At 46.6% G+C, this 25828-nt stretch overlaps 1 protein-coding gene and 3 non-coding genes across 4 annotated transcripts; 2 read left to right on the top strand and 2 right to left on the bottom strand.

The window, feature by feature from the left end:
• Positions 1-333: 333 nt before the first annotated feature.
• On the top strand, positions 334-12942 carry LOC121141307 (immunity-related GTPase family M protein 1-like). Its single transcript, XM_040748500.1, is given in 4 exon segments — positions 334-940; positions 7368-7463; positions 10090-10316; positions 11746-12942. Coding segments are annotated over 2 exon segments (1224 nt in total). The 5' UTR covers positions 334-940; positions 7368-7463; positions 10090-10289.
• Positions 12943-21997: 9055 nt separating this feature from the next.
• Positions 21998-22079, top strand: Trnal-aag. Its single transcript has one exon. It is a non-coding gene; the product is annotated as a tRNA-Leu (tRNA).
• A 306-nt stretch (positions 22080-22385) lies between these two features.
• On the bottom strand, positions 22386-22458 carry Trnav-aac. Its single transcript has one exon. It is a non-coding gene; the product is annotated as a tRNA-Val (tRNA).
• A 228-nt stretch (positions 22459-22686) lies between these two features.
• On the bottom strand, positions 22687-22758 carry Trnap-ugg. Its single transcript has one exon. It is a non-coding gene; the product is annotated as a tRNA-Pro (tRNA).
• Positions 22759-25828: the final 3070 nt, after the last annotated feature.

Here is a 25828-nt window from a genome sequence, read left to right as displayed (position 1 = left end):
CAGAGATTATGGAACAGCAGAGGGTATGACAGAGCTACCCTGACCTTCCGAAAGAAACAAGGTTCCTGTGTCCTGCACCTGCCTTTCCTAGAAGTCCACCCACCCACCCCACCTTCCATCCCGGGAATATTACCAATGATCGTGCTACTATGACAGGAACAAACCCAGCCCTGGCTCCATCCAGAAGTTAGCCATTAAACAAACCGTTCTCAACACTCTTCCCACTACGACACCTGCGCACTAACAGGAGACCACTTTCCCACTCTCTTGACGACATCGTCTCTCCTATGAAGACTGTAAAGTGGGAGGAGCAGTTGAGAAAGGAAGCAGTGTCCGGGAGCAGCCTGGGTGACTGTGTGCAGCCATCGGAGGGACCAGGGGGCTCCAGGAGTTGATGGAGTTTCATCTCCAGGGTAAGATGAAAGAAGCTGGGAAGATGGAGTCCACGTAAGATTCTACACAGTCAACCCGGAAGGTCTGACCCTGTAGGTGGCTGAACTGTGATCATCTCAGAGCAGAATATGCAAAGCCTGGAGTTAGGCTCCGCCTCTCTGAGAACGGTGAGGAACTGGCCGAATATCCAAAAATAGGAACCAAACCAGCCCTCATTGTAGTTCCCATTGTACAGGGCCAGAGCATGAAGAGCCGAGGTGTAGAAATTGCAAAACGAGGATTGGGGCTTTCCGTGGACTGGATCTGGAGGGAATCCAGAAAGATCAGGCCACTCTCAGTGCCTCCTCGGTCTCGGGATCTGGATGTCTTAGGGGGACCTCAGAACTTCACACATCATCCCTTCCTTTGCTGAGCATCCTCTTTCTGGATAAGAACCGTTTGAGGGTCTTTCCATCCGGCCCTGCCTGAGCTCAAGCTGTTTCCTTAGGAGAGAGGGGTGACACTTCAGGACAAAAGTAGCATCTGGCCACAGTCACTTCCATAGCAGGTAAGTGGAGGGCTTCTGTTAGTTTTCTTACCCGTTTCTCTGACAAAGACAATTTTAAAACAAGGGTTAATTTTTGCTCGTGGTTTATAAAAAGCTACACATGTCGCGGTTACTCTCCTAATGCTCTGATAAAACGCCACGACCAAGGCAACTTGAAAAAGAAAGCATTTAATCAGGGGCTTATATCCCCAAGCAGCAGACAGAGGGAGCTGACTGGAAATGGTATGAACGTTTGGCCCCTCAAAGCCTCTCCAACAAGACCACTCCTTCTAATGCTTCCCAAACATCCCCCCAACTGGGTAGCAAGCATTCAAACCTATGAGCCTGTGGGAGTCACTGTGATTCAGGCCAGCACACAGCCCATGGTGGCACCCAGGTATGAAAGCGGGAGAATGGGACAGTTGGTCACTTCCTGTCTGCACTCAGGAAAGACAGCAACAAACGCTGACGGGTGATTTCATTCCATCCCTGCCCTCAGTCCAGGAAAGATGCCGCCCACATTCAGGATGGGTCTTCCTACCGACACTAAACCTCCCTAGAAATACTCCCACAGATACAACCAGACTCCACATAATTTTAAACCAAAAAAATGACAGTGAAGATTAACCATTATGACACTGTTCGTGAGGCAGCATGAAATCCAACCCCTGACATCAGGACAGGAGTCCTGGAGGTCTGGATTATTCCACTCAGGGAGTTCACAACTGAGCCCCTCTCTGATTCTCTTCTTTTTAAAGATTAATATAGTTATTTTTGCGTATATGAGCGTTTTGCCTGCATGTGTATATGTGTACCGTATACATGACTGGAGCCCACAGAGGGCATCAGATCTTCTGTGATGGGAATTAAAGAAGTTTGTGAAGCATCTTGTGGGTGCTGGGAATCGAACCTGGGTCCTCTACAAGAGCAACAAGTGCTCTTAACCTCTGTGCGAACTCTCCACCCTTCTGATGGTCTTCCGTACCAACTAGCTTGTATTATTATGTGTTGCTTAAACTCATCCAATACAGCAGTGAGGAGGAGATAAACATCCCTCTTATCTGCCTACTCCTGCCTCCTGGATCTTCTGATGGGGCTCAGTTTGGGGGTGGAGTAGAATGTGCTACACAGATCTAAGGGACTCAATTGTAACCTCCTCATTTTCCTTAAAGGGTTGAACCCACAGACAATACCTAGGTTACCCTGACTGTGAGAGAACTCACAAGCCCCTCACCCACAGGATGCCCTCACCTGCACCACCCATGGAACTGCAATCTCAAAATAAGGTTTAAACCCTGCCATGGTGGGCACACCTTTAATCCCAGCACTCAGAGGCAGAGGCAGGCTGATCTGTTTGAGATTGAGGCCAGCCTGGTATACAGAGTGAGTGCCAGTACAACTAGGCTGTTACACAGAGAAACCCTATCTCAAAACAAACAAACAAACAAAAACATCAGAAAGGGCTGTAAGATGGCGCTATCTGTGTGCTCTTCTGATTGGACTCAGCTCAAGTATTTGATCTGCACTGAGAAGCAGCTCCACAGTCGACACAGACTCGTTCCTTTGTGCATTCCATTAACGCAATGGGAACTTCTCCAGTTCCCTTCTTTCCAGTTTCCCAATACATGCCTTGTATGCTACTGACATTGTCGGTCACGAGGAGGCATGTCAAGTCTTTCTAGAATAAGTCAACACACTGGTTTTAGCTCACGCTTTGTCCAGTTCCTCCTGCTGGGCAAACGGGGAATAAAACCAAGAATTTGACCTGATGGTTGAGGCACTCACCTGTAATCCCAGCAGAGGCAGAGACAGGAGGATCTCTGTGAGTTCTACGTCAGCCTGGTCTACAGAGCGAGTTCCAGGACAACCAGAACCACACAGAGAAACCCTATCTTTAAAAACAAAAATGTGGTGTGCCATGTAAATCCCAGGTCCAATCTGTGTTGCATAGCTGCTTTCCCTGGACTGAAATAGTCACTCCCTCCTGAAGGGAGGAGGGAGGCTCATAAGACCCAAGGACCTAAGGAAAATTAGATACTCAAGAAACTCAAAGGGTCAAGACTCACAAGTCCCTCCCCCAAGGTTATATGAGCAGCCAGCACTTTCTGGGGAAGAGGAGACTTTCTGCAGTAGAGCTAGCTGTCTATAGCCTGCACAGGAGCTTCCAAGGATGCAGTACTCATGCAGTACTGAGTAGCTCTCTCAGTGAGGACACTGCCTTCAGTCACCCAAGCGTCTGCAAATCACCCCAGAATATTTGCTGCTTGACTAAGACAGGCTTGGAGGAGACATCTTTGCTGCATCTGGAGGGAAGAGGTGACTCTTTCCAACTCTCCAGAAAAGTCACATGACTAAGCCTGTGACCTCCTGCCCATCACCCCTTAATTACCATCCTTGCCCACAGTTCCCAAGTGGATAGAAGCTGTGCTCGGAGTGCTTGAGAGAATGAAATGTGAGACCATAGTGACACCTACAGGCTGCTTCAGAAAAGAAGAATTTTTCCTAAGACCCTTTTCTTTTTTAATTTAACATTCTTTTTTTGAGTCTTCCAAACACGAATACTCTATTTGCGTCATTTTCATGCCTCCATTTCCCCCTCGAACTTCTCCCACATCCCTCCACTTCATTTAAGATTCATGACCCCTTTTTCTTTAATTATTGTTACACACGTACATACATAACACACAGAGAGACACAAATGCAGAGTCCATTTAACGCTGCTTGTCCATGTAAGTGTTTAGGGCTGATCATTTGGGACTAAGTAACCTGTCAGGAGTCTCATCCCTAGACAAAACTGGTTGTCTCTAAGAGAGACATTTTTTTACATGAAATGTGTGAGCCAGGGCAAAATGCGTTCGTTATTAGAAAAACAAAATGTTACATGAGAAAATAATCCCACTCTCTATCACTTCAGAGAATGGAAAGACAATTATTTTGAAACTGCAAAATGATCTGTGAATGTAGTCGGTGTGACATAAATGATGACAGCTGAGACAGCAGACAAATAAATGAGATTTTGAAAAGGAGACGAAGTGTTAAAACTGCTCTGTCTCACCGGAAGTACACCAGAAAGTGCTGAGAGAAACCACCTCCTCCAAAGGAAGTGAGCCTCTGCTGCACACACTTCCTGAGTCCACTAGGGCCAGCATCCAGTGTCAGGCCACAGGCAGGAGGGGGCAGCTGCGGGAGGGGTAAATGCCCTTTTGATCCCCAACTGTAAACACCATGCTTTCCTTGTGGGAGTCACAGTACAGTTCTGTATGCTGAAGAACTGAGGTGTGTCTTCATGATAACTGAGCTCTAAGCTTGACAGCCTGTGATAGATTACCTCTGAGGGTGCTTTGTGGGAGGAAGAATGGCACGTGTCCCCAACCCTGTGAGAGCAGGAGACCAGGAAAGCCCTTACTGTCGGGGCCTCCTCCATGCTCCAGTATACAACCCTTCTGTGAGTTGGAGTCACACACAGGAACGAGGTCCACTGGGTGGTGGTGGCGGTGCTGTACACTTTTAACCCTAGCACTCCAACAGGTGGATCTCTGAATTGGAGACCAGCCTGGTCTACAGAGTTCCAGGACAGCCAGGGCTACACAGAGAAATCCTGTCTCTAAAAACCAAAATAATAATAATAATAATAATAATAATAATAATAAATGTCCATGAGAAACTATATTTGCTGAGCTTGGAGCTAGATACCTACATTACCCCTAACAGAAATACGAGGGCTCTTTCTCTAGTCACAAAGCAAATTGAAGATGGCTTCTTTAGCCTGTCCCAATAGTGGATACAAGGCTCTGTGGCTGCAAGGTGTTTATAGTGTGTGTGTGTGTGTGTGTGTGTGTGTGTGTGTGTGTGTGTGTGTGTGTGTGTGCATATGGATTTGTGCATGTGTCTGGACATGGGCATGCCTCCATGTGTGGTAGGTATGATATTGATTGACAGGTCTGCAGAGTGAGTCAGCGTGAGTCTTTGTGTGGAGTGTAACCTGCTGTGGCAATGGACAGACAGTACCAGGAAATCATTGTTGACCGAAAGGGCCAAGGGCAGGAGAGAGGCAGTCCCCACTGTCACTTCAGTGTCAGAGAAAGTAAACAGCGAATCACCAGTACTGAATACTTTATGGTCTATCTACAGTGAATTAATGATTTACCAAAGTAAAAGCCTGTTGAAGTAGGTACTTTTTTTTATTAATTCTTATTTCATGTGCATTGGTATTTTGCCATGGGTGTCAGGGTCTCCAGGAACAGGAGTTACAGACAGCTGTGAGCTATCATGTGGGTGCTGGGAATTGAACCAGGGTCCTCTGGAAGAGCTGTCAGTGCCCTTAACTGCTGAGCCATCTCTCCAGCCCTTGAAGTAGGATCTTGAGTAACTCAGATGTTAAGGGTCTGTGTTGGTCATGGAAGCTCACGCCTTTAGTTCCAGCACTCAGGAGGCAGATTCAGGTGGAGTTCAAGGCCAGCCTGGTCTATAGCATGAGTTCCAGGACAGCCAGGGCCTGGAACTCGCTATTATAATACAAAGTAGTAGTCTGCAACTACTCTCCTTATCTCCATCTCTCAACTAAATAGATTAGCATGTGTCCCCATGGCAGTTTACCCAGGCAGCTTCTAAACAGGCGACCACCTGAAGTTAACCATCAGCCTAGCCTCATCAGGGAGGTCTAACTGCAGACCACCTCACCAAATACAAATGGCCTTTTCAAGGATAGGCTGCCTGAGTTCTGATTATCCTCTGTGCTCACACTCTGCATCCAACCATTATGTCATCCTGACTTAAGAAGCCTTCCCCTGATGCCCAATCATACAAGGCCTGTGGTACCAGCCTCGGTTCCTCTCCAGGAGCAAGAGCACGAGAGGACTGACTCTGAGGTCCAGGGAACCTGGGTTGGAATTCTGGCTCACTGACATAAAAGGTTCCAGAAACTCTCTTTCTGATCTTCCTGTACTGCCCTAAGACCTGTTCCTCTTTGTTCTTATGAAAATCACATAAAGAAAGCAGAACAGATAGACAGGCCCCACCAATCTCTAAAGACAGATCGAAATCAGCCAGACTTGCAGTAGTCTGGTTTCTACCCAGGCCAAGGACTTAGAGGGAAGCAAAAAGGAGGGACAGCCTCTGGCTATCACTCAAAACTCCAGTTAATTAAACAAGAACAGGAATGAAAAAAAAAGTTCCTACTTAGTCCTCTTCTCAGAAACTCAGTCTTTTCCAGGAAGGAGAAAGCAAAAGCTACCATAACAAGTAGAGGATCATACTACTGGTCACCTGGAGAGGTGACAGAGGGTCATATTTCACAGACCTCTGGGCAACAAGTCCCCCAGTCAGCAGAAGTTGTGTTCAGGGCACTGGGAAGTGCCTGTGTGAGCCTCCTCCTCCCTCCCTGCCCAGCCCATCTCACTGCACGGTGACTCTGAAACAGGCTCAGCTCTGCTTGCATGCACACCCCTGCTCCTCGTGACTCAGCTGTGCCAGGAGGTACAGAAAAGCAGCAAAGGGACTGAATGACAGAGCTGCCCTGACCCTCTGAAAGCAACATGGCTCCTCTCGCCTGTCCCCTCTGTCACTGAGCCTGTGCCAGTCGCTAGAGAACACTTCTGCTTTTCGTCATGAAAACATCACATGGGGGCAATGCGTCTATGCCAGGACCAGAGTCTCCAATTCCTGCTTTTGCTCAGGTGTCCATCTAATAAACTAGCTCCTGGATCTTAGGGAAATGAAAACTGCCCTTCTCAGCTCAGACCCCCTTCCCACTCAAACACCGACTGCGAGGACCAGAGCCTGACTCCCCACTCCCTGGTGCTCTGGCTTTCTCCTTTATGAAGACAGTGAGGTCAGGAGAATCACGGGAGCTGGCAGCCAGGGAGAACACTCACACAGAACAAGGTTGCAGCCGTGTCTCCAAGCACCCGAGGGGCCAGAGTTTGCAGATCTGAAGGTTAGCATTACCCAGGTGGTGTCCATGGAAAGAAGGAGCAGGTGCTAACACAGGATGCTCTGACCCTGGGCTGGCTGTTAAGGTCCCTAAGCAGACATGGCAAACCCCTGACTCAAGGACTCATCCATCACCCACCCATCCCTCACCCCTCCCCCATCCTTACTTATGTTGAACTCAGATCAGCCGAGCAACACTCTGTCCACTCTGTAAAGAATACTATGTAGCCTGCCCAGCCTAATCCTTCAAACCAGCTGTTTTCCAGGAATTGAAACTGAAACCTATTCTCACTGGAGTGCACTCCCCCTCCCAGCCTTGCCAAGCAGAACTCAGATATCGCAACAGCCGGCCAAAAAAAAAAAAAAAAAAAAAAAAACAAGGTCTGCACAGAGACCAGAGGCAGAAAGGAGGCAATCCACTTGCTCAGTTAGCCAGCTCCTACTCCTCCTGACCATCTCTTGGAAGAACCCCAGACCTCTGCATCTCATCTCTGGACTTTCTGGGTCTGCATTCCAGTTCTAGATCGCTCGGGAGAGAACTGCTGGAGGACAGCAACGTTTTTCTGAAAGGCAGCTAACATCCGGACCCCACTTAATCCCTCCTCTGCAGCTGGTAAGTAAAAGCCTCTTCAATGCAGCCTGTTCACCGCCAGTCTCCCACAACTTCTGTCTTTAAGATACGAAAAGTAGGACTGTGACACCAGGTCACAGAACCCTAGATCTTGCCTATTTTTTTGCTTGGGCAGGGCCCCTCTCTGACTTCAGTACCACACAGCACTGAACCATCTTTGCTGCTCAAATCCATCCAAGCCACCAGCATGAAGGCAAATGTCTAGCTCACCTGCATAAGCCTAGCCTGTGGGTTTTCTACTGGTGGCTAAATTTGAAGAAAGAGGGCAGAGCGTGCCAGCCCATGTTCTCTTGGGACCTAAGATAGCTCCTCTTCATCTCTCCATAAGAATACATCCCACGATCAGAATGGACCACAGGCAGTATCTAAGATAGATGAAAAATATGAAAGAAAAAGGAGTTGTTTCTTGTCTAGACCTCAGGGTGGGTTTTAATATAAGGTAGCTTAGTGACCTTTTTGTCTGACTCCATCCAAATGTTTTATTTGTGTTGCAGTGACTCTGTTTAAGGCACCAACTCACTAACTCATCTATAAATTTACTAACTTTTCAAACACTATCTTCCCCGAGCAGCTGGACTCAGTATTGTCCCCATTCACCTTGAGGAAGTTTATCATATTCTCCAGAGATAAATAAACATCTTGAGTTTTCTGTCAGTCTTTCCTAATGGTGATCAAATAAGGAATAAGGAATGAATAATAAATGAGGGTTTTAGAACACACAAGGATATTAGTTCACAAAAATCCTTGATTTCAGGTTCATTACTTAGTCTAATCTGGTTCCCACATTTCCATGAATCTTTCTGATGGAGATTCATAACAGTGGTGTGATATGTGAACTACATAGAGCCCTATACGGAAATAAATAAATAAAAACCACTTGTAAATGTGCTTCATTTTACATCAGGTAAGCCATGAAATTTATTTAGTGTATTATAATAAGCATGTTTTCAAGTTAGAAAATAGTAAAACTCAGTTCAGTGAACTAAATGGAATAAAATAGTGCCAGAGTGAATTGTATGGTACCTACCACCTTCCATGCAGCTATGGACAAGTGTGTGTGAGCATGCTCTCAGTTCTGTGTCTGTTGGGAGACTTCAAAGACACTGCCCACGTCTGATTCTTCTTCCCAGACCCAGCTCCCCTCTCTAATTGCATCTTCTTCTTAAGCTGCCTCCAAAATCCACAAGGATCTACATTCTTGCATGGGAATCTTCAACCTTTACAGAGTGGGGTGAAATAGGGGTATAATCTGGAAAGGATCCTCAAAAAAAGGGAAATGGGGGACACATGAGTCTCAACAAGAATTCTTTTCAGACACTGGGTCACTGTTCTGAGCTACAGTACTCTGAGGCTATCCACCACAACACTCTACAGAGTGGCTCCGGAAGGAACTTGCAGCTTCACCCAGTTACTCATGGCCTTGTCCATGGTCTACTTGTAATACACAGACTGCAGCAGGACACAGCCCTCTTGAGAGTTCCTGGATCCTGTGTGTAGCCCTGACCTGCACCATCTCCCACAGGGTCTAGTACAGGGTGTACAAGTGTGAGAAGTCCCCATCTCCAGTCACAGTGACATAAATGGTTCTGAGCAAAAGCATGGTTTGCACTCATCTTCTTCTGGTGAGTAAAACTCATGGTAAAGCAAAGCAGACACAGAATGAGACCTTGGCCAATAACAGGCAAGGGAGGAGAGCTGCCTTGGGGACAAGACACTACTAAATGTTGCACCGCTTTTTTCTGCCCACCCCCCATCTCCACACACCATTGCAAAATGTGCTCTCTTTGTCTGGCTTCATTGCCCTGACTTCCAGCCAACTTTGCCTCAGAATATACCAACCCACCATGGTGCCTATATACCCAGTTCGTGGCACCTTGACACTCTGAGGCAGAAAGCAGCGCCCGGTTTGAGCCCTGTCATCTCAGATCTGATGCAGGAACTGCTGGAGGAGGGCTCTGAATAGTCTCCATAGTTGCTGGCTTAAAGGGCTTGCAGCCTCTATGCAGATGTGATACATGACAGCAATCTTTCCCATATTCTCCCTCCCACTGAACTCTGGACCTCTTTGTGATCATTTGATGAAGCATCATGGTCTCTTGATGAGCTTAACCCCAAAACAAGTTCCGAGTAGCTGGAGACACTGGGGGAATTTCCTTTACTATTGCAGTTCAGTTGTAGGGTGCACATAAAAGACTACAGAACTCTTTGGTTTCCAAAATTATAAAATACGTGTCCATATAAGTGTGTCAATGGCAACTGGTGGCAGTGGGTAGACCAGGGCTTCCTAGGGAAGCCCCTCAGCACACATCACAGCCTCTATTGAGTAGGATTGTCTTCACTAGACAGGCAGAAACACGGAGTGCCATTCCAGGGATCAACTTTAGAGTCCTTACACTCTGTGTGTAATTCAAGACTGGTTCTTAGACATGGTGGTATGCCCGTGTAATCCCAGTACTAGAGAGACTGAGACAGGAGGATCATAAATTTGAGGTCAGCGTGGGTTACAAAGCAAGACCCTGTCTAAAAAAATAAAAAGACTATTAAACTATTCATAATTCTTTGTTTCTTCACCCACAATGATCAATAATGAATACCACTTATCTAATAGGGTTTGAGGACTATTACGTGAGATAAGGCATTCGAAGGACCCAACCCAGACTCACAGACACAGGACCTTCTTGCTGTGTCGTTAAAGTGGAAGAGTGCAGGAAGAACCCGAGGAACGGCTTCCTCGGAGACCCCAGTAAAACCAGAGAGCCTCACCAAGAGAGCTGAGAGGTGTGCAGAGAGCATCACACGGACCTTGTCATGAAACCATCTCACAAGTCCTGGGAGGTGGGTAGCATGATTTTCTGATGCTTGAGGCAGAAACCTGAAGTTCCAGGAGTGTGTCCATGTTACAAAGAGCTGAGTGCCTCGAACACAGGATGGTCTCTAGGCCCATTTCCTTTTGTAGAGGATAAATCCAAGTCCCAAGACTGGATAGCAAGGCTGTGGCGAGCAGAACTGGGTTATACTCAGGTGCAATCCCAGGAGAGGCATATGTGAATGGGGTGCCCAAGCCCAAGGATATTATGGAAGCTGGGAAGCTGCCCGAGGATGTATCATGGTCATGAATGTGTCCCACAGATAAATAATGGGGTCTTCTAGAGAAACATCCCCACTCAATGTAAGGACAAGACATATCTCCAGGTGTTCCATTGGATGTTCCTAATGTGACAGAAAGGCTCTATTTAAAAGAAAAAAAAGGCCTTGGATTTCAGAATTGTTTTAATTTATTACATTGTGTGTGTGTGTGTGTGTGTGTGTGTGTGTGTGTGTGTGTGTGCATATGCTCAAGCATGCATGTGAGGGTGGTTGGAGGACAAATTTTGGGAGTCAGTTCTCTCTCTATGTGGGTTCTTGGGATTGAACTCAGATCATTAGATTCAACGTCAAGTGTCCTTAGCTACTGAGCCATCTCACTAGCCCTGGGTGATAGAATGTTTTTATTTATGATCCTGCCTAAGAAGAAAGTTGAATTTTCAGAGAGGATAGCATAGTCCATCCGTAAGGAGCAGCTTGTGTTGTAACTTTGTGTAGAACCCACTTGGTGAGCCCACCCAGTCCTTTTCTCAGTCCTGGGCCAGTCCCACTAATTTCATTGCAAGCCACCAGCCAGCAAGAAAAATCTGCACTCACACTTCAACTTGAGTCCCTCCAATAATAATGTTACCAATAGTCACACACAGAAATATCCAAACATAAGTACTGACCAAGACATCAGTGGCAGACTATTTAGAAATTGTTTTATCTGTTGAAGTTGATGAGAGATGAGCATTTCTTAGAAAAATGCTATCCCCAATTTAAAAAAATGTCTTTTGAAAAAGGAAAAGGCTGTGTACTATTTAGAAAGGAATAACTCAATTATACAGTAGGCTTGCAGGTCCTCACCAGCACGTGGCTTAGTGAGGAGAGCTAGCCTTCACATTTTCAGTTGTCCATCCTGCCTACTCGCTTAGACTGACCTGTGTTCCCACTGGGTGATCTGACTAATGGGAGCATCCTGCTTCAGAACTACCACCCTTCACACAACGGCTGCACAAACATCCTCCTGAGCACCTCTCTGTGAATGTGCAATCATTTCCTGAACCATTCTGTTTGTAAATGAAACGTCTTTGCTATTCCGTGGTTGTGGATCCAGAACCCCGAGGTTGTGATATGAAGTCTGTTGGTTCCCATAACCCGCCATGTCTAACTCCACAACTCTTCTACCATTCTACAGGTTGAGCCACTACTCCCCAACATGGCAGAGACCCCTTTTGCTCCACAGAATTCGTCCTCCCCCTTTGCCACGTTATATCAAACAGGGGGCAGCATTTTACCTGACATCAGCAGGACCGTTGAAACGGCCTTGAGAAAAGGGAAAATTCTAGACGTGGTGTATGGGGTCAAGGAGACCATGGCAGCATTGTCCCAAACTCCAGTGAACATCACTCTGACTGGGGACGCCGGCAATGGCATGTCATCTTCCATCAATGCACTCCGAATGATTGACCATGAGGAAGATGACTCGGCTCCCACTGGGGTGGTGAGGACCACCCAGACACGGGTGAAGTACTCTTCATCCCAGTTTCCCAATGTGATACTGTGGGACCTGCCTGGCTTGGGGGCTACAGCCCAAACCATAGATAACTATGGAAAATAGATGAAATTCAACATGTATGACTTGTTCATCATCATCGCCTCTGAGCAGTTTAGCTCGAATCATGTGAATCTTGCCAAGCTCATCCAGAGGATGGGGAAGAGGTTCTATATTGTCTGTACCAAGCTGGACAGGGACCTCAGTACATGTGTCCTTTCAGAGGTCCGTCTTCTACAGAGTATACAGGAGAATATCCAGGAGAGGATGAACATACCCCCCATATACTTGGTATCCAATCTAGAAACTCTACTATATGACTTCCCAAAGCTTAGAGACACACTGCATAAAGACCTCTCCAGCATCAGGTGCTGTGTGCCCTTAAACACTCTCTGTTACACATGTGAGAAGATCATTGATGAGAGAGTGGCCTCCTTGAAGGAGAGACTAGATGGCGGATGTTCGGAGCATTCCATTTGCATCAGGGACAATGATGACATGGAAGAGTGTGTGAAAGTGTACCGACTACAGTTTGGTATAAATGATCAATCACTTCAGCAGGTAGCCCTGAGCCTGGGTACAGTATTACTAGAGTACAAGGCCAGCATGAAGTCCCAAAACAGGTGCACTCTCTGCAGAGGGGACTGGAGACTGAGACTGATGACTTGTGCTCTCCGGAGTGCATTCTCCATCACTGTTAAATGTCTCTCGTGCTTACATTGCTGTGTCCCCCGGTTCAGACGCATAATACACAGACGTGTGCTTCACTTAGCTGCCCAGGACACCAAGATCATCGTGAAGAAAATCCTGAAAGACTCCATCAGTGCCCCTCTAATCTAGTGTAGGGGGTTTTCTGGCACTCTTCTCACATGGAAGCCAGACTGTCCTGGGTCTCTCCTGGATCCCTATTTATCCTCTAGAAATCAAGAGATACAACAACATTCCCTGTAAGTGTTTTAGATCCTTTGGGAGGAGTTTAAAATCACTCATTTCCCTTGCCTCAAATCTAATTCATTGTTCCACTAAGGGACAAGGACAAATTGTTAAAAATCATTGACCATGATTCTTAGGTTTGGAATATGAAAATTTAGTTTTCAGTTGTTAAGTGTGATGTATGTCTAAATCAAATTTCCTCTAACATAGTAAGTCAGTTCCTCTTCGTTGGTGCCTTTTTATTCTCGTTCTCCATGCTTTACCTAGATGCACCTGTCTAAGGACTAGTCTGGTACAAAGGAACACTTAGATCAAGTTTGGAAGCAGATGGAGAATGTGGTAGCTCTTGTTCTCTGGATTCTGTTTAGTGCTGGGGACAGGACTCCAGACAGTGTTTTGTAACATGAAAAATAAAAACCCAGAGACAAATTCTAGGGTTCAAGCTTCAAACTGAAGTTCAAAGCAAAGCAGCCAAGCCAATAGCTCTTACCTCTACCCAGGCTGAAACAAAACTGCCCTCAATGTGGCTGGAGACCAAATTGCCATAATTGCCCCAGACCGAATGTCTGCTCCTACCCTATATACCTCTCCAGAGTTGGGGTTAAAGGCGTGAGATCTCCTTTGTGTGAGCTGTTTCTCTTTTAGACTGATTCAGTCTTGTGTAGACCTGGGTAGCCTTGGACTCAAAGAGATCCATCCTCCTCTGTCCACTGAGTCCTGGGATTAATGGTGTGTGCCACCACCACCCAGCTTCTGTAGCTAGCTAGTATGGCTGGCTTTGCATTTTGATCCTTCAGGCAATCTTTATTAAATCATAAATAATAGATCACTGCATCATTCCTAAAGCAATGCTGTCACACATTCTCTGTCAAATACCTACAAATAATATCTTAAGAGGGAACTTGGGGGTCTGGGGGTGGTGGCGCATGCCTTTAATCCCAGCACTGGAGGGACAAAGACAGGTGGGTCTCTGTGAGTTCAAGGCCAGCCTGGTCTACAGAGCGAGTTCCAGGACAGACTCCAAAGCTACAGAGAAATCCTGTTTTGAAAAACAAAAAAAAGTGGGTTTACCCATATATTATTTCAGTGAGAATGGAATTAACTTTATAATTGACAATAAAAATATGATCTTTATCTGGCACATGAGGGCAGCAAACCTGGACTCCTCTCTCTGATCTTTCGTTACAGATATTATATCAATCTCAATAGCAGAAAATTGCCAAATCAATAGCTGCCAAATCTACATGTACTTACCAAGTTGAATATTTCATTAAAAATGGCTAAAATGAAAAAAAAAGATGGTTTACATGAGTCAGTGTCATGGCAAGAGAGTAATGGCATCAATGGACTTCACACTGGACCATTTAAGGAAGTTTTGCTAAGGATATCTCTTATGTGTAATGAGGGTTCAAGGAGATTGCCAGGTGTTGACTCTTGAGCCAACACAGTGAAGACTGACCTTCTCCAGGCCTCACAGAGCAGTCTTTTAGTCTATTTCCTGGTGTTAGAACAAAATACCTGAGGTTGGGTGATATAAAAGGAAATGAGGTTTATAGTTCACTGTTTTTGGAAATTGATAGATGGGTCCATGGGTAGGACACTTGCTGCTCTTCCAGAAGGACCTGAAATCTGTTCCCATCACCCACAGCAGGTGGTTCACAACTACATGCAATTCCAGAGAGTCCGATGCTACCTTCTGATTTCTGTGGGCATCTGTAAGGTGCATTCCTCGCGCCAGCCACCTAGATCCTGTCGCTGCTTTAGCCCCCAAATAACACACAAGACACTATATTAATTGTGAAGCTGTTGGCTGTTTTCTTTTTCTTTTTCTTTTTCTTTTTTTTTTTTTTTTTTTTTTTTTTTTGGTTTTACGAGACAGGGTTTCTCTATATTGTTTTGGAGGCTGTCAGTCCAGCCCAGCCTCGAACTCACAGAGATCCGCCTGCCTCCCGAGTGCTGGGTCTTTGTTTCTTATTGGCTAGCTCTGACTTAATTATTAGCCCATAATTACTAATATATATTTTTATAAGGTCTTATCTTACCAAGGACTCAGCCTCATGCATCCTCTCCCCACGATCATGCAGCAACAACTCCCTACTCTTAACTACATTTCCCAGAATCCTCTGTAACTCCTAGTCCCACCTATCTTGCTTCCCTATTGGCCAACAGTATTTTATTTATCAACATATACACAGAAGGACTTCCCCCAACAGGCATCCACACATAGGTGGTATACACTCACACAGACACATACACACAAACAAAAATAAATATTGAATCTGGGGACGGTGGCACATAACTTTAATCCCAGCATTCCGGAGGCAGAGGCAGGAGGATCTCTGTGAGTTCAAGACCAACCTGGTCTACAGAGCCAGTTCCAGGACAGCCAGGGCTGTCACATGGAGAAACCCTGTCTTCAAAAATAAGTAAATAAAACCCCTTGAAACGTTCCCAAAGTTTCAGGGGGTGAAAAGACAGTTAGACTGGCCTCTGTGAGGGCCCCCTTCTGGACAGGGTAAGAATGGCAGGTGCAGGGTCACAAGCAAAAAGGTTCGTGTAGGAAACAGGAAACCAGGCAGCTTTAAAGACTGGTCTCTCCCTTTTATAACGATTAACTCTCCTGGGAGAAATAATTCAATCTGAGAGAGCACCATTAGTCTCTTCCAAGGACAATGACCCTAGGACATAATTACTTTCCACTAGGCACGCCTCTTCCAGATTCCACCATTTCCATACCACCTCGGTGGGGACCAACCTTCAGCACATGAAGCATCAAGCCATGTAAAACATGTCCAGCCCATAGTGGGCCAACAGAGCAGTAGATTGGCCCTTGACAATAATAACCAGCAATTATGAAAGCTGTGGCTTAGGAAGAGGGAAGGAAGTCACAAGGTCCCAAGTGGCTGGGAGGAAGAGTGTCCTCACTGCCCCTACTTCCTGCCTGTGCTGCCCACTGGCCAAATCCCATGGCCTCTGGGGCTTGGGGGTGGGATGATCTTTGACCTTGTAACACAACATTGTGATCTTCAAATGTGCTAATCTGCATTCATAGCTATCCTGGAGCACAGGAAGCCTAGGGGCAGCTGTATGGGCCTGCCTGTGAGGGTGAGAAGCCTCATAGATTCCTGCAGCCATTCCTACAGTCCACTCTCCGTACGCCCAGACAGATTTGATCATTGCGTGTGTTTATGCACACACACACACACACACACACACACACACACACACACACACACGCACACACGCACACACACACACACACACACACATGCACTCTTGTATGGGACTAGAGATGTCTCAGTAGGCCTGCAGCATTCCCTGTTTTCACTTCAACTATCTTTAACTATCTTTGTTTGGATAATAGTTTCATGTTCGCTGGGCATTGGTGGCGCACGCCTTTAATCCCAGCACTCGGGAGGCAGAGGCCGGAGGATCTCTATGAGTTTGAGGCCAGCCTGGTCTACAAAGTGAGTTCCAGGACAGCCTCCAAAGCTACAGAGAAACCCTGTCTCGAAAAACCAAAAAAAAAAAAATACTTTCATGTTCGTCTCAGGAGCTTTATTTTCCTGCTATCGTTCCTGATATGGCAACATCCCTTTTTTTTTTTTTTTTTTTTTTTTTTTTTTTTTTTGGTTTCTTGAGACAGGGTTTCTTGTGCAACAGCCCTGGCTGTCCTGGAACTCTCTTTGTAGACCAAGTTGGCCTTGAACTCACAGAGATCCTCCTGCCTCTGCCTCCCAATTGCTGGGATTAAAGGGGTGAGCCACCACCACCCAAAGGCAACACCCTTTTAACCAATGGATCCTGGCTCTCCTCTCACTTCTGGGCATCTGAGCTGGTTCTTCTGCTCCCACAACTGGTCTTCTTGTCCCTCCCTGGGGGCAGAGCCACCTTGTCCTTTCCATGTCTTTGTTCATTTCTTTATCTCAAAGACTCTTCCTTTTCCCTTTACCCAGCATATGCAGATGCATCACTTCCTCTGCGAAGGTCTTTTGAGATAACCCAGATGGAATGAGCTGGGCTGGGAAATTGGAAAAGGAAGAGAGAGCCAAGAGCAGGGGGAGGTGGGAGGGGCCAGAAATAAAGGTGCCTGTGACTTTAATACATGGTTTCTCTGATATCAAATCCAGGCAAAAGTGCAATGGGCAGAGAAAGGGCCCTGAGTACAGAAAGGAAGTGCTTCTGGGAACAAGCAGCAGTAAACATGCAGGTCTGGAGAGGGGAAAAGCTTTGCCTTCTCTTAGAGGCCAAGACTGAGCACAAGGCCTGAGGAAGCCCTTAGCCTTGTTTCTTAGCCAGACTTGGAGTCATCAAAAGGTTCTAATTGAAAACCAGAGAAACACCAGCTTCTGTCTGCATGGAAACACAGTCTTCTTTGTCCACCTTGGTCTAGTCCAGTACTTTAAAGCAAAATTGTGAGAGATCCCAACTCAACATTTTTAGACCCCTAGCGACTAGCCCATCACAGAGTGACTTGCCCTTCTGCCCTCTCCTGAGAAACCGGAGACCTCAAGATAAACGTAAAAGATAACCCTCCCTCATCCAGGAACTAGCTCACCACATTCCTGCTCCATGTCTAAAGAATGCTTGCTAGAGATAACCTTCCTGTTAAGACATAAGCTATCATTTAACTTCCTCATCCGTTATGTTTATGATGTTTGCCTAACTCCACGATTCAGTTTTTCCCTTTTAAAAACCCCCAACTGCAGCTACTAGGGATCGAACTCCTCTGCCCCTGTGAGGGTCATGAGCTCGGCCCCAGTGCACTGGTTCCCCAAATAAACCTCATGTGCTTGCAGCAAGAACGGTCTCTCTTGAATTATTGGGGCGTCGGCTTATCCCGAGACTTGAGTGAGGGTTTCCCCACTCTGGGGGTCTTTCAATTGTCCCACAAAGATCTGGTCTGCAAAAATCTAGACTGTGGAAAGCATAATGGGACAATCAAGTTTGTACTTTCAAGAAAAAAATTGAGATGCTGATTACCTTTCCTTTTCTTTCTTTGCTTGTTTCATTTTTTGAGACACTGTCTCACCATGTAGACTTGGCTGTCCTGGAACCTGACATGTAGAGCCAGTTGGTCTCAAACTCACAGAGATCTGCCTGCCTGGGGGTGAGATGAAAGATGTGTGCCACTACGCCTGGCCCTGTAGTTCCTTTTCTATTGCCGTGACAAAACACAGTGACCCAAACCCCTTAGAGAAGAAAACACTGACTTGGGCTTCCATTAGGGCTCAGAGGTTGCAGTCGCGATGGCATGGTGAGGGAAACAGCAGCTTAATCCTCAAGCAGGAGGCAGAGAGCTAACTGAGAAGGTCTAGGTGTTTGAAACTTCAAATCTGTCCCCAGTGACGCACCTCCAACAAGGCCACACCTCCTAATCCTCCCCCAACAGTTCCAACCAAGCATTCAAACATACGAGAATGTGAGGGCCATTCCTGTCAGGGCCTGTAAAAATGGCTCCGCTTCATCTTGACTTAAGGTCAGAGAGTTCAAACCTGCTATTGCTCTTCCAAGGTGAAACAACAAGGATGTCTGGCCTAACGTGTAAATGCAAAAGGATTCTTGGCCTAAGGTGCGGTCACTGCACGTCCTGCCAAAACCACAGAATACTTAACTCAGGATATAGTTATTTGATGTTTCCGGTATTGAAGAGGTAATTACTCTGTTTGTTCCTTATATCATTGGAAAGGAAGTCTTTTGCCTTCTCCCCTTCTTTTGATGGGGGTATAAAATATCTTTGAAAGAATAGTAAACGTGGTTCTGATTCTGGAATTCACCCGGTGCCCTCCTGACTTTACCCTCGCCTATTCCTTCCTCAATCCACACCCCCCTCTCAGGTTGGCTGTACCTGCGCCCCTGCAAAGTGGGTCACTCCATAGTCTCAGTCAGCACCACTGCTGTGCATAAAGAGATGTAAAGATACAAATGGACTGTGCTGTGTAAGACACTTTTCATCCCTGATCTGCACAGGTAAGTTAAAAAAAAAACTTACACTGAGCTTGGTAGCGCACGCCTTTAACCCTGACACACAGGAAGCAGAGGCAGGAAGATCTCTGTGAGTTTGAGGCCAGCCTGGTCTACATTGTGATTTCCAAGACAGCCAGTGCTATGTACAGAGACCTTGTCTCAAAAAAAGTAAATAAATAAGTATTAAAAAAATAAAATTACAAGCCAGCTGGTAGTGGTGAATGCCTTTAATCCCAGCACTCTGTGAGTTCGAGGCCAGCCTGGTCTACAAAGCGAGTTCCAGGACAGTCTCCAAAACAATACAAAGAAACCCTGTCTCGAAAAACCAAAAAAAAAAAAAAAAAAAAAAAAAAAAGACTAATCCTGGATACTTGTCTCAAAAACAAGAGAATCTGTTCCAACTGTGGGCGAGGATGCTGCAATCACCAACTATCGACAGTAGATGGCGCCAACAGCCTAAACCTAAACATTTCTGACCATTTGAACGCAAATACCTTTGAAGACATTGATTTATATGTGTTTATTTTATTGTATTGTATTTTATTTAAAAACCTTGTCTCTACTTTAAATGCCCCTCCCTAATAATAATTTTGTCGACTATCTTACATACCTTCCTAGAACCTCCATCCAGTGACAGACGGAAGCAGAGGCAGACACCCACAGCTAAACACTGAACTGAACTCCTGGAACCCAGTGACAGAGAGGGAGGAATGATGAGCAAAGGGGTCAAGACTGGGCTGATGAAACCCAGAGAAACAGCTGAACTGAACAAGGGGGAGATCTTGGACCCCAGATTGATGGCTGAGAGGACAGCATAGGACTGATCCAGACCCCCTGAATGTGGGTGTCAGTGAGGAGTCCCAGGCAATCTATGGGGCTTTGGGTAGTAGATCAGTATTTATCCCTGGCATACAAATGGACGAAATGACAGACTCTAGAGATCCCCCATGGAGGGCCTCACCCTCCCTGAGGAATGGAGTGGGGATTGGGGGGGGAGTTTGGGGGAGCTAGTGGAGGGGAGTGGGTGTGGAGGGGAGAGAGAGGGAACTGGGACTGACATGGGAAGCAAGCTTGTTCCTAATTTAAATATATAATAAAAATGTTTAAAATAAAAATAAATAAAAACCTTGTCTCTCTATTTAGTTAATGCTGATCTCAAACTCCTAGGTTCAAGCAATCTTCCTGCCTCAACCTTCTGAGTAATTTGGAGTACGGTGAATGCCATAGTGCCTGTTACAAACTAGAATGCTATAGAACTTGCGGAATTTGGTAAAGGCAACAAGCAGAAACTAAATCCTATTATGACTCTCAACAGCTTTAGAGTTTCAGCACGACTGTTGCAAGAACATAACAAAGAATGTGTTCGTGTGAACTGCGATTGTCTGTGTTTTACGAAAAGGCGTGTTGAGCTAAGAGATTATCCACAAGCCAGCCACAAACACACAGAGGGAGCAATTAAACTCTCTCATGCATTGTTCTCAGCGCAATCTAAGGCAACGGTTCTCGACCGTAGGTCGTTACCCCAAAGACCATGGTAAACACAGACATTTACGTTACAATCCGTAACAGCAGCGAAATTACAGTTATGAAGTAGTAACGAAATAATTTTATGGTTGGGGTCACCACAACATGAGGAACTATATTAAAGTATCCCGGCGCTAGGAAGGTTGAGAGTCACTGCTCTAAGGCAACAGGAGAAGAGGCAAACTGTGTTCCTGCTTCGGAGGAGGACACTGGTTCTCAGAGCTAAGATAGCTCACCTACGATTCTTGCCCCCTACACCCCCACACCCCGCCCCTAGTTCTCCAGCACCCGCCTGAGTGGCTACTCCGTTTTATTGCACAGTGAGTTCTACACTTTGACCATGCGCACTTTTGTGATTGGCTAGTGGGTACAACGCCTTCCTCTCCAGACCTCCAGAAGTGTGTGTGGGACTCCTCAGAAGCTCGGGGGTAATCCTATTCGACGGTGTCCGGAAGTCATCTAGGTAGAGCTACCCGCTCGTGGGGCAGACAGCCAGGAGCATGCTGCCACTGTTTTCTGAATGAGCGGAAATGTGAGGAAAGCTGGGACTCAATGACATGCTTTCAAGTGTGGAGCGCCGGGGCTTGGGCCTCAGAAGAGCTCAGTGCAAATTACTGAGGTGAGCAGTATCACACCCCCAGTCAAAGATACCTGAATGGGCGGTTTCATTCTCAGTAGGGAAGTGTCCATGTGTGGAGAAATGGATAAGGAAAATGTGGCTTTCTTTCTGTGGTGGAAGTGGGCGTAGGGTGGGTTCACTTTTAAAACCTGATTCCGCCATTCAAATGAGTTTTCCAAAAATTCAATAAAATAAAGATACAAGCTCAAAAAGCACAATTCAAACCTAAGTAAAATCCCAAGTGAAGACACACACATCCTAGGGCATCAACAGCAACAAAACTAAGGCTTCCTTTATTTCAAGTTGTGGATTTCCAGAATTCTTCTATAATTTTTCCTAAATCTTGCTATTTTTTAAAAAACTGACTTTTCGCTAATCCGGGAAAAAAATGTGCAGTGTGCAATCAAGAGAGTTTTGACAAAAATCTTTCAAAACCGGTGCCTTCCACTGGAAAACCTGTTTAAAGAATAGAAACCTAATTAAGACAAAAGAGTCAGTCCGCAAGCCCCTAGTCCATGGCTAATGTGATCCCATGCACCAGTGACGCAGAAAGAAAAACACAAGTTACGTATGTTTGGATGAAAATATAGGTTTTTCTCCTTTTAAAAAAAAAGTTCATAAAAGCAATCCGCTCTACGCTCAAGGCCATTTGCCAAATAAAAACAAGATGACCAATTTTTTAGTGCCTTCAGAAAAACAGATTATGAAGTCTATGTATGTTGAATTCTGTCCGAGAGCAGGTGAAGCAAGCTTCCAAGAGAGGGTGGCCAGGATAACCAATTCTGCTGCAGAGACCCCCCTCGAGGGTGTATATGGACCGAATAGAATCAGTGTTGAGGCCAAGTGTGTCAAGGTAGCGTGGCCGAGCGGTCTAAGGCGCTGGATTAAGGCTCCAGTCTCTTCGGGGGCGTGGGTTCGAATCCCACCGCTGCCAACAACATTTTGGCATTTTTTTTTCCCAAAAGAAAAGTTCGTCTTTTACCTTGGGCTAATTCAGAAACTGCAATTCTGATTGGCAGCAGGTGGCGCACTTGACCAGCCCGTTTGGAAAGTCTATGTGCAGGTCACCGCTGTTAGAAACAGCAAGATAGGTGTGCTGTTATGATTCGTATGTGCTGTTAGGAACAGCAAGATAGGTGTGCTGTTATGATTCGTATGTGCTTTTACCAGCAGAAAAATAATTCTCAAACGATATGAGCGAATTACTCTTCTCTAGGTTATAATAAGTAAAAGAAAACCTTGTTTCCGCCCGGTTTCGAACCGGGGACCTTTCGCGTGTTAGGCGAACGTGATAACCACTACACTACGGAAACCCACAGCAAGAGGCGCCTCGGCAATTCTATTATTGCTAGCAATCTGTCTTTCACCGCCGCAAGAGGTAGATTGGCGTTTATGAATGTGTAGTAGTGTCTCCTCGAGGATCTGCGATCAGATTCTTAATCAAAACTGTTAGTCCCTACTATCTCATATCCTTTCATCCAAAGTTCTAGACACCCTGTTGTGCCGTGAGCCGCTAAACACGCCCGGAGACCAAAACTCTTGGGCTCGTCCGGGATTTGAACCCGGGACCTCTCGCACCCAAAGCGAGAATCATACCCCTAGACCAACGAGCCACCTGGAAGAAAGTTGCCAATCAATCCATAATCGTACGGTATATGGACTATTTTTGGCAATTTGAAAGTTTCTTCAAGATTTAATATTTCCCTAAATATATTTATTGCGGTTCAACCTTTCGTCCAGCCCCAAACTCAGCCACACCTAATTGCAATGTAGATGTTCGGATTCTCTTGGTCAGTTTGAGAACTCCTGGCTGGATCCGGGGTTGGGAGACAGCATTCTTTCCCTGCAGAGGCTTGGTCGCCCTCTCCCAAGTGAGCTTAACTGAGTCGCAGCTACGGCCAGGTACGAAAACTCTGGAGAAGGCAGAGCCTGGAGGATGGCAGAGCTGGTTGGGTGATGAATGGAGAGACGCGAGTCTAAGCCTGGCAGTTCCATTAGGCTGCGAGTCCTGGTAAAGGGGTAAGAGTGCTTCCTTATCACTTTATGAAAATATAAAATATAAAAAGCAGTGCAAAAAACTGCCTTATTGGCAAAATAAGTCATAGGAAAACATTAAGGTCAAAATGACTAGCAGCAGCCCGGTCCTCCCGCGGTGACACTGGCCGCATCAGTTGATTCACAGAGTCTTGGGGTTCTTCTTAGCACTGGCCAAATTCTCTTGGGATTGCCCCGGAACCACCCCCTGCACAGACAAACTGGCCGAGACCCCGCCTCCCTTGCATCCGACCTTCCCTCACACCTAACCCTGCCTGCTGTGGTCCATTTCATAGCCAAAGATTCAGGGTCCGTGCCGTTGAATTCGCAATGGTTCTCTCAGAGCTGGTCCTCGGGCTGAGTCTTACGTCGGTTTCAAGGACTGTTAGCAAACGGCGTGGAACACTGACTCCCACTCATCGCCTTCACCTCCAGCCTCCACCTCCGCTCGAGTGTGCTGGGTGAGGATTCGGTTTTCGAATCCTGAGCAACCTGCTACAACCCACTCGGGACCTCTCCGAGGTTCCCTTCGGCTGGAGAATGGGTACGAGCCGGGAAAGCAACGCTGTCCCCAGACACCTGAAGCTCCTGGGTCGTTGTCTAGCTATTTCCTTCGAATACAGACATTGCCCCTGCCCCGTCGGTGGGAAAAAAAAGAAGGCTGGTAAAGTTAGTAAACTAACGGAATTAGTAAGACTCGGGAAATTAGTGACAGGCCCTGAAAGCTCAGAGAGTTCCAAGAAGCACGAAGCCTCTCTTGCTACGGTTATAAGGGCTGTCATGGATTGCTGGCTGGAAGAACGAGCCTGGTTGAGGCAGGCAGTCCGCCACTACGGCAGGGCGCTCCTGGGCTGCAACCTCCGTGAGTCACTGCCCATGCTGGGGTGGGCTTCTCATCACCTGTATCCAGCAAATAACCCTCCACCCAGAGTCCTGGGAGTCACTCCCATAAACTCGAAGGTTCTCTGACTTAGTTAGGGCTTCTATTCGCTGCGACGAAAACACCATAACCAAAAAGCAACTTGGGGAGGAAAGGGTTTATTCGGCTTACACTTCCACAGCACTGCTCGTCCTTGAAGGAAGACCGGAACTCCAAAAGGGCAGGACCTTGGTGGCAGGAGCTGATGCAAAGGCCATGGAGGGATGCTGCTTACTGACTTGCTTCCCCTGGCTTTCTCCGCCTTCTTCCTTATGCAAGCCAGGACCACCGGTCCAGGGATGGCACCACCCATAACGGGCTGGTCCCCTCCCCACTCAATAACTAATTAGGAAAATGTCTTACAGCCGGCATTTATGAAGGGATTTTCTCAATTAAGGTTCACGCCTTTCAGATAACTCTAGTCTTGTGTAGTTGACACAAGACTATCCAGCATGTTCGCCGAGCTGGACATAAACAAGTAGAATCTTTTGTTTGTTTGTACTTTTCTGGTGTCCTATCTAAAGTAAATACCGTTTGTTCACGTCTCCTCAAGGAAATTCTACAGCAGCTTGGCTCTGGCCCTTGCATGGCAAGCACTCTGAGTTCACTGAGAATGTATATTCAGTCTGTACATTTTACGAGTCAACGAGCATGACTAGTTGTATTTTTTTTCTTAAAAGATCGAATGAAGATGACAAAAGTTAGGAGGTGGCATGTTAGGAAAGTGAGTGTTTGTTTGCATTTTTCCTTTCTGCAATTCCACACGGAGGAGACCGGGACCTGCAGTCCCGAGCCACCCCTCCATGGCGGGAAACCAGGGCCGCAGACCTAGTGTCTAGCGCTGGCTGCAGGAGACTCGGAGGCAGGCACCAAAAGGCGAAGGGGCTCGTTGGCGCAATGCTCTCCATCCGGAAAGGGGGAGTGGGTTCGAGCTACCAAAGCTGGTGAAACCCTAATCGAGTGGGTTGATAGAGGGCTGAGGGCGGTAACCTCACAGAGAGCGTGCAAAGGAGGAGTACGGGAGAAAGGGCTGGACACAGAAAATTAATGTTGAGATGGGCTGGAGGACGCAAATTTCAGTTCTGGGCTGCAGCTACGTGATTTGAAAACGTGACATCGCCAGGACCTGGCCTCCCACCCGCAATTTCGGTATTTTCGTGTTCTGTTGTAGCAGGGAGATTTGAACTCAAAACCCCTAGTTTACAAGGCCAGTGCTTTAACCACTGAGCTATGGAGCCAGACATGCACTTCCTCTCTGCGCACGAGCAGTTAACACCAATGCCGTCATCGCGCAGCCGCAGACTATAACGCTAACCTAAAAAGCGATAAAAATAGAAATTTTGTTTTCCAATCAAGTAGCGACAGCAGACACCACGGCACTGTCCACGAGGACAGATAAAACAGGAGAAACGAGAGCCTTCGGGCAGAGTCTTTTAAAGAACAGGTCTGTGATGTGCCTGCGGGCGGGAGAGGACTGTTCTCCAGTGACAGGAGCTGTGAGGGGAGCCCTGGACCGCCACAGGAGCGGGAAGGGGACTAGTGACCAAGGACTGGAGCCAAAGGTCAAAGTGTGGGTATGCAGTGGGAATGCGGAGGGGGGGGGTGAAACTGTCCTGCAGACTCCAAAGTCAGAGATGGTAAGCTGGTACCTGAGATGGGCTGGGTAGTGACAGCAGTGAGGGAATCATAGGATCCGGCTATTCCGAGGTGCTGAGTGGAGAGCTCGGGTG

This window comes from Mesocricetus auratus, unplaced genomic scaffold (assembly GCF_017639785.1).
Source record: "Mesocricetus auratus isolate SY011 unplaced genomic scaffold, BCM_Maur_2.0 Super-Scaffold_100007, whole genome shotgun sequence".
NCBI classification, from domain to species: Eukaryota; Metazoa; Chordata; class Mammalia; order Rodentia; family Cricetidae; genus Mesocricetus; species Mesocricetus auratus.
This window is presented reverse-complemented; position numbering and strand designations above follow the sequence as displayed.